Genomic DNA, 14,734 nt, shown 5'->3' with positions numbered 1-14,734 from the left:
GGTCATTGGCGGGTTGTACACAGATTACCTTCCTCAAAGTGCAGGCTGAGGAAACATAAACAAAGCATGTTTATTACAACTACAAATAACACTAAGCTCTAGACTTCAAGGTGCTGAGCTACTTGCAAATACGATTCTAATCCTCAATAACCAAGCCTAAAGAAATTAATCCGAACAGAAATAATGTCAATAGAATTATGTGCAAAAGAATGGGAAACTAATAAAACCAGAAAAACAGAAGATGCGAAGTATAATAGCACCTGAAAAAGAAAGGTTCAGCAGTTCCCTAAAACTGACACAGGCCCTTTCTGCTTTTGCCCATGCTACTCAACCCTGCCTAGAACCTGTTTCCTCCAGTCTCTTCACCAGATTAATTACAATTCATTCTTCAAGATCCAACCCAAGTAACATGAACTCCCCCTGGGGCAGTTTATCACTCCTTTATTGTGTGTGATGTCTGTGCTTATAAAAGTTGGGAGGAGGGGTGCTACTCAATAGGATTCCAAGGCTTGACACCTGTCACTGACCCTCCGCTCAAGTGCCATGGGCAACCAAGCCCACACGGCCGGAGGCCCTGCTCCTGGGGCCACAGCTGGCTGGATCTGATGGCCCCCAGCTCTCCTTTTGTCTCTCCTCCTTTCTATCACTCTTAAGAAATCTGAAATGAGGCTACAGAATGGCTAACTGCCACCATCATGGTCCTGGATCTGGGGGCAAATAAGCTGAGAAGCTGTGTGGGGTCTACTTGCACAAAGCAGCCAAGAAAAGCCAACACGCCCAGAGAAAAGGTTCGTGAAAAGTGATGCAAAGATCAGAAAGACAGTGAGGAAAGAACCACTCTGGGTCCCAGGCCATGTGAGGCTCAGGTGAGGGTTCTGCCTTTCTGCTCCGGGGGTGACCCAACAACCCTCCCTGCTCTTCCTTCAGCTGATCAGACTTTCATGACTGTCGTTTACCGCCAAATGAACCTTGAATGAGGAACGTCTGTTCATTCACCAATTTACCACCTTGTTTACATAATTACATGCCTATCTTCCCTGTAAGACTATGAACTCCCTATAAGCAAAAACTGTCTTTTTCATACATCTTTCTCTAAGGCCTTATTAGAGAAAATATCAAAATATGCACACCAATGACAGGCTTGGTAGTACAACTTTATTAGATATGAAAATGACATTTTTTTACAAAATAAAGTACTAGTTAAAGCTGGACCATTAAGCCACATCCCAAGATTCTAGTCACATTCAGGACATCAAATGCTGAGTTATCGATCAAATGCTGGATTGGCCTATAAATCGAAACATTTCTGAAAACTTCAAAACTGGGGGGCGCCTGGGTGGCTCAGTCGTTAAGCGTCTGCCTTCGGCTCAGGTCATGATCCCAGGGTCCTGGGATCGAGCCCCGCATCGGGCTCCCTGCTCCGCGGGGAAGCCTGCTTCTCCCTCTCCCACTCCCCCTGCTTGTGTTCCCTCTCTCGCTGTGTCTCTCTCTGTCAAATAAATAAATAAAATCTTAAAAAAGAAAAAAGAAAACTTCAAATTGGAACTATCATTTCCATTTATTAGTTACACAAGTGCAGCTGATACAGACTCTTTTGGCTAATAGACCAAAAGATAATAACGTAACGGAGCAGGAAGGGTAAGAGAACTATTTAGGCAACCAAGCCAGAAAACCCGGAGCTGTCCTCCACTACCCAATCCCTTGAGTGGCCACAAAATTCAGCTGATTTTACTTCCAGAACATCCCTTGGGCACACTCTTTGTCTTTACTGCCAATCCCCAAGGACGGCCATGTCTCTGGGAAAGTCTTTCCTCTGATGGCACCAACTCCCTGACTGAGTGATCCAGCCCCAGGACCACCACAGGCTCCGCCCTGTCGCTCCCTCGCTTACCACCTGCTATCCCATCTCTTGGGAAACTGATGCTGACCTCCATTTACACTAACAGAGTACAACTGGGTTACGAAGACCAACTCTGCCCAACTCTGCCGCTGGAAACAACTAAACATCCTGAATAAAATATTTTGTAAACATCTTCTTAAAGCCATCAAAGCACCGAGGAGGCAACAGTTAGCATGCCAAAGGCGAAGTGAGAGCTGGATGTGGGAGTAGTAAGCTTAGTCTGAGAAGCCACTTTGGCCCTCAGGGCTCTGATGGTCTCAAGGGTTGAGACCAACAGAAGTCAGAGCCTAGAGCTGACCCAAGGTGGGGGGTCTAATAGGAAACCCTTTCTCCGTGAGCCTAGAATCCAAAAGAGTCACACCCTCAGAGTAAGTACAAGCTAAAAATAAACCCATTCCATCCCCCCGCCAGGGCACTGCAATCCAAATTTATGTATGAGTCCAAATTTATGTATGTATTATGAGATTCAAAAAATTCCAGGCTATGAGTTTAGTTCAAAATGGCCTTGGTCTGGATCAACCCTAGCCACCCCTTTGCCAGATGGCAAAGACAAACAATCCTCTCTAGAAGGACACACTTTCACCCTAAGACTCAGAGAATCCTCCCCCAAGTAATTGTCCAAGGGAAAGAAGCAGCACACAGCCAACAATAACCAAGCAAATATGGGAAGGAGGCACCATGACTACCAACCGGCAGAAATATAACACAGTGGAACAATACCCACAGAGATTCAGGATGTTGGCATTAGCACCATTTTTACGTCAGTTATAGATTCTTTAATTTAATTTATGGCAAACTTCTGACCACTAGAATTCTTCGAGGCATACCTGAAGTCATTAAAAGACCAAAGTACAGGGAATAAACCAGAAATATCACTGCAGTGCACTCTTCTTCAATAATGTCTCAGACAGTTTAGAAATGCATTCATAGTCTTCACACAATTCACTCGGTGGCCCTTCAACACTGTGACAGTCTACCTAAGAAGGGGTTTACTTGCTGAACCTCCTCTGTGCTGTGCTCAAGGCAAAGTTCTTGCATGCTGCTGTGAACAAAGCCCTTTCTCTGGCATTAGCTTGTGGTTACCCCACACCTCTTAACACTGACATGCAGCAAGTTCCCCACTCTTTAATGTACTGCCCAACCCGCTCAGCAAAATGCTCTAAATTCCGTGCTCACTCATAGCAAAAATGAATTTTACACGTACGTGGATGAAAATTTAATGTGGAAAGGCTCACAGTACACCAGCTGAGCACTAATGGCCCACAGTTTACAGACTCCAGCTTCAGCCAGTCCTTCGATAATATTTATTGGGCACCTATTACATATCAGCACTGCTCTAGGTGTGGGGACACAGCTATAAATAAGACAGTCTAAGCTGCTGTTGAATTTAACATCCTAGTCGGGGAAATAAATAATAAATGTGTAGACAACTCAGTTTCCGATGGTGTGAAGTGTCACAGAGGAAACAAGAGTAACATGAGTGGAGGATGACTTAAGAGGCAGTCAGAGAGACCATCTGAGAAGACAACCCTTTAGCTGAGAGACTAAAATGACAGCCATCCAAAGACCTGAAGGAAGAACGTTCCAAAGAGGAAAGTAAATGGAGAAGCTCTGTAGCGGTCCCGAGCTTGGCTTGTTTAAGGAACAGAGAAAGCCCAGTGTGGCTGGAATGAAGAAGTCATGAAAACAGTGGGAAAGGATGAAGGCAAAGAAGGAAGCAGGGGCCAGGCCAGGAAGACCTTGCAAGCCACAGAGAAGAACATGGGGTTTGTTCACAATGCAAAAGGAAGCCTCTGGAAGGTTTTCACTGAAGACGTGAAGTGACAGGAAGATCATTCTGCTACCGCTGCAGAGAATTTGGATGGAACCAGGGCAAGGATGAATACAGGCAGACCTGCAGACTACGATAGTGTTCTGGAGAAGGGGAATTTATATTGGAAAGAGAGAAATATGCAGAAATATGCAGGACTCAGAAAAGGTAGTAGTGATAATGAGAGAGGAAGCAAGGCTGGCGCCAAGGTTTTTGGCTTGAGCAGTCGGGAAGATGGTAGTCCATTTACAGACAGGGGAAGAAACTGGCTTAGGGCCTGACAGCAGGTGGGGTAGTGGGGCAGGAGGAGATGGAGAGCCCTGTTTGGGTCACGTCTGAGATGCCTGTTTGGTTTGCGAGGGAAGAGATCTCGGAAACTGAATATGGAGCCCAGCAGGGAACTCAGAGCTGAAGATAAAAATTTCTCAGTCATCAGCATGAAATGAAAGATCGTGTAGGTAAAATACACCTAGTTATGGAAGAAGACCCTGGAAAGAGTCCTGGGGCATTCTAACTTTTAGAAACTGGATAAAGGAGGAGGAACCTCGTAAGGTCCCTATGAAGGAGTAGCAGGTGAGGCAGAAGGAAAACAAGAGAAGACATGAAAAAGGGGACCCCTGGATTCGAAAACATGAGCATCGCTCGTGCTGTGTGCTCACTCGTGCTGTGTGCCCGGAGCGGGCAGGATGAAAGCTAGGCTGCAGTTGGTTCGGGGAGAGTGGCAGGGGAGGGAGCCAGCAGCTGCAGACGGACAGTAGGAGGCAGGTGCAGTAGACAAGGCTTCTGCCATAAATACGAACGGAGAAGCAGAGTGGACACTGAAGTGAGGATGTAACGTCAAACGAGACTTTGGTTATTCCGGCTGTTTATTTTGTTTTTAAGTGGGGAGGTCCCGGCGCAGGGAGCGCTGTCCAGTAGACAGTGCTGCAGGGATGGCAACGTCTACACCCGTGCTGTGCAGCTCAGGAGCTACTACCCACGTGTGGCTTTTGGGCACTCGATATGAGAAACTGAACCTTACGATTTAGTTTTAATTCAAGGAAGTGTCAATAGCCACATGTGACTAGTGGCTTCCAAACTGGAAAGTGCAGCCCTCCAGCACGTCTGTGGGCTCATGGATTCAGCTATCCAAAATTTAGCAGCCTGTGTGGTGGGAAGAATGGAAGTTAGTGGCTTCTGTTGGTCCAGTGTTTTCTAAAGCATTAAAGGTTACCAGCTGGAAGAGGGCAAAGGGACAAAACACTAGAGGGAGGTTTAAGGAGAAAGAAAAGGTAAGAAATGGTTTTAAAGAGCGTATAATATGATTCATGGTAAATTTTAAAGTGGCCCTCACCAGAACTGTTGTTAAGTTTTTCACTGGCAAACATCAGCTACTGGGCCTTTTAAAATCTGACCTCCAACCACCTCTTCTACCATCTCCTAAACATGTCTCATCATCTGCCTCTGTGGTTTTCAATCTTCTTGGCTGCAGAAACTTTGCCCCCTGTACATATTTGCCCTTGTATTTACACAGTATGTATTCAGTGCCCTCAATCAAAAAAGTTTAAAAAGATGACGAGGAGGACAAAAACAAGCTGTTCTGGATGAAGCTGAGGTCGGGGCTCAATTCCCCCCACCAGCTCAGCCCCCCTTTACCAGCCCGAGGCACCTCCAAGGAACCCCAGGGTTTGAAACCAAGGATTTACCCTAGCCAGTGCTTCTCAAACTGGCATGAGCTCACAAACCACCTGTCTTACTACAGTGCACATTCCGTCCCGGAAGGTCTACAGAGAGAGGCCCACGATTCTGCATTTCTCACAGGCGCCTGGCTGGTGGCTAAGACCACCATTCTGTAGATTACGCTCTCGATGAGTGGCAAGGCCCTAGGCCACAGTCATAATACCAGACCACTCACCATGGCTCCACTCCATCTGCTTTCTTTCAGCAGTTTGTTCCCTTGGCCACATATACTTTTCCCTGCCTTCTCCAGAAGGGAGATTCTACCCCATCTTCAAGGCCCTCTCAATGTCAGCTCCTCTTGAACTCTTCTCCAAGAGTTCTGGGCACAAGTAATCATGATACAGTCCCTGCCCCCATCTCCTATCACTTTCCCCTTTCCCACACTGCTCCAGCCACACAGTCTTCCCCGCAGTTTCCTAAACATGCTGAGCCACCACCAGCTCAGGGCCTTTGCACCAGTTAGTCCTTCTACCTAAAATGCCCTCCCCCCAGATATCCTCATGCCCTTCATCTCTTTCATCCTTCTCGCAGATATTCCAACCCTTCATCTCTTTCATTCTTCAGGTTTATACACTGACCACCCTGTGTCATACCCTCCACCCCAGCATTCCTGACACCATTATTTATACGTAATGTCTGCGTCTATGTCTGTCTCCCCTGCAGTTACGAGCAATTTGAGGGCAGGGTCCACAACATATTCATTTTGCATCCCAAGAGTCTTGCACAGTGCCTCTGAAAGAAAGAAAGAAAGAAAGAAAGAAAGAAAGAAAGAAAGAAAGAAAGAAAGAAAGAAAGAAAAGCAATCAATAATCAATAGCTAACATAATGTACAACAAATGTATCTGAGTCAAATTTTTGACACCTCAAACAACCTGATCTGTAGTGGAAGCATTAAAGATACAAGAAAGGACATTATAACGAAACAGATATAGAAATTAAAGCAAGGGCACAAAGATAATTCTAAAAGGATTAAGTCACAACTCCAAGATGCACAAGGATGCAACTGCAGCGGTGACTTTATATCTATGAACAATGTTAATGTAACAATTAATTTAACATGCACTCTAATAATTGTTCATGTTTTCTCATTTAAAACATTTTTTTAAAACATACTAATGACTGCTAACATTGACTAAGAACTTACCACGTGCCATCAACTCTTTAGGTATCTTACAGGTACCAACTCATTTAATCCACATAGCAAACCTCTGTACTAGTGCTATTATTATTTTTTTTTTATAAAGAAGGAACTGAGAGAGAGCTCAAATGACTGTCAAAGTCACACAGCCAACCAAACAGTGTAGCACCAGAGTCCAAGCTCTTAACCATGGCCGAGAGGTGAAAAACTATGAAGACTTACTTTGAATGTAAAGGCTTATCTTTAGGTAGGTTACTGTCTTCAAACTCCCTACAACACTCTGCATTAATAAATTACATATATGTGCTCTCTTCTACATGCTTTGAATATATGCAACGATTTTCTTTCTATAAAGGAAAAACTGCTTTAAACACATATAAATAGCTAATACTCCATACTAATAGCTTATACTTTCTCAAAGTATAGCTTTTAAGACTAAGGAAAGTAAAGGGAAGAATAGACTAAGGAAAGAACAGAAATGAATAACTCCGAGGCTGGCCCAGGCAGCCGAGTTCAATGGTTGAGGGTACAGGTTTGAATCCCACCACCTACTAGCACTGTGTGCTCAACAGTATTACATTCATCTATGCACATTCCTACTATGTATTATTCTTCCTGGCTATTGCATGCTCTCCCCCATTTCTCACCTCACATCACTCCCACCTTATTCTTTCAAGAGTTCTCAATTAGGTTCCACACCTCCCAAGTGGTCCATGGACAGAATTTAGGGGATCCATGAACTTGGTAGGATGCAGCTTTATGTATTTTCATTTGTTCATTCAAAAGCATTATTCTAAGAAGGGGACCACAGCCTTCACTGGACCGCCATTGGGGTATATGGCACAAAAAGGAAATGTGGATAAAAGTAGATACAGGGAAATAAGCTAGTAGGTATTTTTAACATTTCAAGAAAGGTAACAAATCTGGTTAGGTGCGTAGAGGTGAGAATGGAAAGTGATGGCAGTGAGGAAAATACCTTGGTATCCCTAAATAAAATGGCATGTTCCACCTTCCTTCTTCTTCTAACCTTCTCAAAAGAGATGTTGCCTCTACTTCCATTCATTTGTTCGTTAAATCTTTAAGCTTGCACACACATGTGTGCATGCACACATACTAATCAGCCACTGTCTCCAACAGTACATCCCTGAACGTCATGATCTCGGAAGCATTAATCTGCTGGCCTTCTTGCGGAGTTCTGTCTTGCTTCCCGTTTCTTCTTCTTCCATCCTTCCCTCAAAGCCAATTGTTCCCCTCAGAGACCTACTTTACTTACCCCCTTGGCTTCCACTGCCAACCCATTCTCCATCTCAGTCCTAACCTTGCTCCTGAGCTGTAATTCCACCTTCCAACACCCCCCTCCCCCGAGGCACTGTCCCTAGAATATCCATTCACCATCACCTGTAGTTCAACACTTAATGTATTTAAGTAAGCTCCACGCCCAATGTGGGGCTTGAACTCATGACCCTGAGATTAAGAGTCGCGTGCTCTACCAACTGAGCCAGCCAGAAAAATTTTTTTAACCTTTGTCAATACACAATTCTTTCTCCTAACTCTACCATGGAGTTGCCATTCTCCCAAGGAGATTCATCACACACAGTCAGGGGACAAATCCTAAATATTTCTCTTTATTTTTAGCACTATAGCCTTGCTACTCAACATGTATCCCAAGGCCCAGCCGTGACACCACCTACGAGCACTATAAATGCAGTCTTGGGCACCAACCCCCCCAGACCTGCTAAGTCAGAATCTGCATTTTTTAAAGTGTTCCCAAGTGATTCATACACACATTAAATTTTGAGAAGCACTTCTCTGGTGCTTATGAATATGCTAACAGCCTAACTGCATCTGAATTTGAACATTTTTTGGTATCAATTACTAACTCCCTATTATGTGCTAATTACAGTTCTAGACTTTAAATACATTATCTTACTTAACCCTCAGAATAATCCTATGACAGAATCATCATCGTCTCTATTTTAAGAATGAGTAAATTGAGGCTCAAGTGAATAAATCATCTGTTCAACGAGTCCATAATTGATGGAGGCAGGATTTGAACCTAATCTGTCTGACCACAAACCTTTTTGCCAAATTGCACTAATTCCCTTAAATTCCAAAATTTGTATTTCAAAGGGTATGTTGGCTGAATTAATTACTCTGCTTGAGTGCATTTTCTACTCAACTTAAGGTAGATTTTGTTTATTACAATTCTTGCTGAAAATCTTTCTAAAGGCAAAGCAGACGATCCCGGTTTAGAAAGAGAAATCAGTGCCTCGCCACGGGCATCATTCTCAACAACCAAGTTCAGTCTAAGGTATTTGCAAAATGGAGAAAAAAATGTATTCTTTTCTTAGGATCTAATCCCAAGTTTGAAGGGGCATAAAACTGTTTCCTCAATAATAGACGTTGTGTGTCTGCCTGGCATTCTTCTTTGCTCTAAAGGGAAGAAATAAAAATAATGTGAGACTGAGGAGCCTGGGTGTCTAAGAGTCGGTTAAACATCCAACTCTTGATTTCAGCTCAGGTCTTGATCTCAGGGTCATGAGTTCAAGCCCGCGTTGGAGCCTACTTAAAAACAAAAACAAAAACAGTGCGAGACTGGTTCTTGAATGAATGGTTATTTGGGCTCCATTCCATAAGTTTCATCTAATGTCTAGCTAATTACTATTTTAATTTAATTGCCTCATTATATCCTATTCAGTCAATATTTCATAGTCACTCATTTCATTTTTAAACCTAGTTTCCTTCTTTCATTTTTTTCAATGCCCAAATAAATATAAACCCACAAACCTAAAAGACATCACTATTTCTCTGATATAGTATTTACCTACTTCAAGTCCCAGGCCTTGTGGAGAATATAACAAAAGCTACGGATGCTCTCGCCAGAAAACGGCATATTTGCCCAAACACACAAACATGGCACCCAGACACCAAGATAAACACCCCAGCTCTACCACGAGGACAGATACCTGCCTGATTCGGTCTGTTCAGGCCCACTCCATTTTTAGGGGAACTGTTCCAAAAGACAAGAGCAGCTTCCACTTTTTCCTAACTGCTTAGCCCAGGGGGATGCCAGGCCAGTCAGAATCCCTCCATGGGATTTTTATAACTGAACCGGCGACAGAAACTCCCTTTGGGGAAGCTGGCGGGGGCGGGGCGGGGGGGCAGAAGTTACAAAATGTGAAACTCAGGAACCATTAGTTCCCTGCCCCGTGGAGGAAACCAGTCAGCTATGAGCACGAAAAAAGCCAAAACGGACAGAAAAGTCCCAACAGCACCCAAGCACCTGGTTCCAATTATTGCTGAACCCAACCCTATTCCTGTTCTCTTGGTTTGGTTACTAATCGGTCCCTTGCCCTGGGACAGACCTCCAAAACCCTCCTAACATGTAAAGTTTTTGGCTCAGCTCATTCACATTTCTATAGCTTGCCACAAAAGGACTTTAACATTAATACTGACTCCTTCTAAATACTGTATTTGTTTTCAACAGGTTTTATGTCCTTTAAATTTTTTCTATACAGAGGAACTCCTTTAGATATTTAATTAGGTCCTTAAATACTAATTTTCAAAAAGCTCACATTTCACTCTCCATTAAAATCTTTTAGGATATCTCTTTAAAACAAGTCTTGGCTTCTCCACATGTTCCACACATTATTAAAATATAATTTTAGGGAGCTAACTGCCTGATCATTTTTAGTTTAATTACAAATGCAACAAGACAAATTTACCTCCTTAAGTCGTCTTTTTTTCCTTTATGTATTCAATTATATTCCCTGCTTAAAATACTTAAAATAAAAATTGGCAGGGATCCATTCACTGATGGGTATTTTAAGTTAGAAAGCAGTAACATATCAAATTCACCATACAAAGTCAGGCTTATTCTTGTCATTTAGAATTACCACCACAATGGACTTGGAAATTTCCACCTTAATTGCAAGTTTTTACATTTCAATCAAATAGACTTTGACTTCATAGACCGCACTACAGTCCAATTCCAATCAATCCAACAAACTCTCAGTTCACACCTCTCTTACAATCACCACAGATTTCTTCCCTCTAGTCACAGCCTTGAAAATTCCCTGACTGTTGCGCATTTTCAAAGTTACAATAGTAATGCCACTTTTGTTCTATACTATTAACTACTGCTAGTCTACAGATCCTAACATAATGCTATGAACCCAGGAGACTGTAAAAATAGTTGAGTCTTGAAGTTAGAAAAATACTTGGAAATCATCCAGTCCAGTCACCTTACTTTCATAGATGCAAACATCGATGCAAAAACTCATTAGTTATCATGCCCAAGGTCAGCAGAATTAGAGAAAAAATTAGAACACGTGTACAATGAGCATTTTACCAGAGTATGTAGGTTCCCAATCCCCATATAAAATGCCTCCATGATAAAATAAATATGAAGTTACCCTTTAGTACTACAAATGTATAGTTATTGCTAAGTATCTGTAAGACAAATTCAAATGAATTACAAAAGCATGAAATTGCTATATTCGTGATAAATCTTTTCCCATTGATTCTGGTCACATTAAAAACATAGGAGACAAACTGATTTAAATAATGTGCTCCTCCTCGGCTACGCTTTCTCAAATGTCCCTATCACATAAAACAGTAAGCTTGCTCCCTCTTAATAATGCTGATGTAGTTTATTCTCACATTATACTGTAGACTTTGGTCATATTTAGTCAAGTTCATATAAAAATGTTTATCTGGTATTAGACTTTGTTAACTTAAATGAAATCAACCAGAAATACATAGCATCTTGGTGCTTAGATTTCATAGTTATATACACTTTTTTCCCAGAAATAAAGAAAACAGACATTTTGAGAAAGAACACTGTGAAATAGACCATTCTTATGTCAATTAAGCCCTCAAAATAAAGATATTTGGACGAAAATATGGGCATTTTAGTGATCTTTTGCACAGTGACCGGTACTGTCTGTGTGCCTACTACATACTTGTTGAAAGAATAACATGGTTACATTACATACTATGATAACTTGACTCCTCCGCATGACTATACTTAGAATTGCTAACTTTTCTTGAAAGCAAAAGAAAATAACATAAAATGTACCATCTACAAATCATACATCATTTTTATAAGCCTTAAGTAGTTTTGAAAGTTCCAATTAGCAGGAAATGCTAAAACAAATGTAGCAATTCCTAAATATAAGGTAACAACATAAGTGGTTACAATAAAATATGCATAATTACAAGATTTTGTAAAGTAAACTGGAATTCAGACTAATGCCCAGAAAGCACATTCTTTTTCAGCAGCATACTGCTGGCACTACATTAAACCCTCATACACAAACTCACCTGACCAAAACACCAGAACTCCAAAGGAGATAAAAGCACCAATAAATACAGAACAATATTAATATTTTTTAAAAAGCAACTAACATAAATAATTTAAAAAGCTTAATAGGATTAGACGTAACTCTAAATTGTAGATTTATAATACAGGAAAAATTCCATTTTACTTACTACAATGAAACTTTGGAGACTTTTGGTGCATTAACATATGCGGTTGTAAAAGCTCACGTTCCTAATTGCTAAAGAAGTTATCAGGACGTTAAAATGAACTTCAATGGATCAGGCATTCATTTTTTTAAACACAACTCATTTTCTTAACTCTCTTAAACTTCATGCAAACACAATCAATCCTGATATGCTGCTTCACTTTTCCCCCAGCTCAGCCTGGGAAAGGAAAATACAAATATGATGCTTTTGAGCCATTTTAAACAACTTCCTTAAATTGAGAATGGTTTTCTGTCATTTCTCTTACGCTGAAAAGGGCACACAGGCATCCACAGAAATCAAAAGTAGGGAAAGCAAGCTTACACTTCCCCTCACATGCTAACTGACTGCAGTGGGTAAGATCATGGTCAAAATTCACAGGCCCATTTAAACTTTCATGGCTCAGCCAACAGCTCCTATCATGTTTCCTGATCCTAAGGAGATCAAAACTGCAGGAGTTTCTCGCAGGAAGATCAGCAGGAGGCTATTTCAGACCCTCAAACCGCAGTCCGCATAGCTCGCAGCGGCTCATCTTCCACCACCTCTGGCTGTGTTGTTAAGCTAACCTTTCGGAGCGTTCTCCTCCAGCCTTTTAAACAAACCCCCAAAACGGGTGCGGCCAACTCGAGACGGCTTTCTGTCCGCGCCCGCCGAGACCCCCTCCTGCTGTCATCCCCAGGCCGCCTTTCCGGAGTCGGTGACTTCGGCCTGGCTCCCCAAGGTGGGGGAGGAGGTGTGGGGAGGAAGACTCCCCGCCAAGCAGCTCTTCAGCCCGCACAGCGGCAGGGCGATGCGGGAGAGGAGCAGAGGAAGATGCTAAACACCAGTGCCATATTTACACGAGCTTTTTCTTTGCCAAAAAGATTCCTTGTGTCCAATAATATCGCCTTTAAAGGAAAAAAAATGGACCGAAGCACTAAAGCCGCTGACCAAGATCTCCAGTATTCTCACCCCTCTTCCCCCGCGGGGAGGCTCCAGACGCTCCGAGCCTCGCACGGGTACACCTGCCAGCCAGCGGAGGACCCGACCGCCCCCGCCCCCTCGCTGCCATAAGGGAGCATCTCCAAGGCTCAGACCCCAGCAGCCCCCCCGCCTGGGATGACAGCCCAGGCGGAGCCGTGCCCCGCACAAACTTCCCAGTTGCCCGCCTGCGAGGACCGGCCGGCCGACGGACGAATGGAGGGACGGGGGACGACACTGGTCCCCGCCGCAGGGCTCAAGTGCAGATGGGACCCCTCGTCCTGCATCCGGCCCTACGTCCAAAGGGGGTCCAAGGGGCGCCCGGGGGACCCGGAGAGGCGGGCGCGCGCCGCGGGGATGGGGACACCGAGGAGCCGCCGCGGGCGGACAACCCCGGAGAGCGAGCAGCCGAAGGGCCGGGTCCCCGCTCGGGCTCCCCGCCCCGCAGCAGCTGCAGCAGAAGGAGGAGGGGAGCGAGGAGGAAGAGGAGGAGGAGGAGGAGGAAAGGGACTGCGCGCCGCAGCCCGAGCCCTTACCGAGTGGTTTACCCCCCACATCAGGACGCTGAGCAGCGGATCGCTGGCCCGAAAGAGCTTCACCTTCTGCGCTACGAAGTGCTTCTTCTTGGTCTTGGTCTTGCTCGCCAAGACGGAGGACCCCAGGTTGCCGGGGGTCGCCATGGCCGCCGCCTCTGTCCCCTCCACCGCCGCGCTCCCGAGGCCGGGGACCCGCCCTCTCTACAAGCCGGCCCGGGGAGGCAGCCGCATCCCCCCGGCGGCGGCCCCGGCGCGCCGTGCCCGCTCCGCCCGCTTTGCCCGCTCGGCCCGGCAGAGGAGGGAGGCTGCGCTCGGCTCGCGCCCCGGCCCGGATCCCGCGCCCGCCGAGGCTCCGCGCTCAGCCCGCGGCTGGACCAGGCGCGCCGCGAGCGGCTTCCGCGTTGGGCGCCGGCGTCATGACGCAGAGGGCGGGCGGGTAGCAGTTGCGGCGCCGCCAGGCGGGGCGCGGCCGCGGGACCGTTAAGCGGCAGCCTCGCGTTTGGGCTCCGGCTCCCGTTCCGCGGTGGTCCGGCCGCCCCCAGTGTGCGGGCCAACACAAGGCGGCCGCTCCCGGCCAGCTGAAGAGGCCGCGGGGAGTGGGAGGACTCCCGCAGGGCAACCCCTTCTGCTCCCCCAGGAGAAAGGGAGGGGCCAGGACAGAAGAGTGGGGAGATCCGAGAAAAGGAGCCCCCAGAGGCGGCGGTCGGGCGAAGGAATGAGGCTCACGGAACTGCCACTTACCGTTGCCAGGAGTCAGAAGAGCTTGCGAGACTTGAAATGCTGCATGGAGACCAGGGCTTCCCTAGCACCGGGGAAGGGACCCGGGCACATCGTTGGCCACCTCCCAGAGTGGCACTGAAATGAAGTTATAATCCTGTTGTGCCTTTAACTATCGGGCCTTTCATACACTGGACTTCAGACTTGCTGCACTCTCTGAGTGGTGCAGAAGGGAGACTCCCACCTACCACACCCGCTGTCTTTCCTACCCCCTCCACCCGGCAGGACCCTGGATTCCTCATTCACAGCCCTTGGTTTCGCCTAGAGAATGAGGCCCCAACCTGCACCTTCTACGTCAAATCCTCTGCAACGTTGCTTACATTTCTTTTACTCATTCCACTCACCTTCCACGGAAATCTGTTCAGTGC

General features: G+C 45.4%; 1 protein-coding gene across 3 annotated transcripts in view; it reads right to left on the bottom strand.

Annotated features, from left to right (window-relative positions):
- PIP4K2A (phosphatidylinositol-5-phosphate 4-kinase type 2 alpha) overlaps positions 1 to 13,975 on the bottom strand; it is a 213,769-nt gene extending 199,794 nt beyond the window's left edge. For 2 of the 3 annotated variants that reach the window (XR_012376066.1, XM_025891928.2), the window contains exon 1: positions 13,590 to 13,975. Coding sequence is in view for 2 of the 3 variants with exons in the window: in XM_025891928.2 (XP_025747713.1) it covers positions 13,590 to 13,733 (144 nt within the window). In the remaining variant the exon portion in view is untranslated. The remainder of the gene's footprint in view (positions 1 to 13,589) is intronic. The other variant, XM_025891929.2, reaches the window with a different exon arrangement.
- Positions 13,976 to 14,734: the final 759 nt, after the last annotated feature.

The sequence above is a fragment of the Callorhinus ursinus genome, unplaced genomic scaffold (assembly GCF_003265705.2).
Source record: "Callorhinus ursinus isolate GAN/ISIS: 27379988/994484 unplaced genomic scaffold, GSC_fseal_2.0 scaffold63, whole genome shotgun sequence".
Taxonomy (NCBI): domain Eukaryota; kingdom Metazoa; phylum Chordata; class Mammalia; order Carnivora; family Otariidae; genus Callorhinus; species Callorhinus ursinus.
The sequence above is the reverse complement of the archived record's forward strand: the minus strand, read 5'-3'. Positions and strand labels throughout refer to the sequence as shown.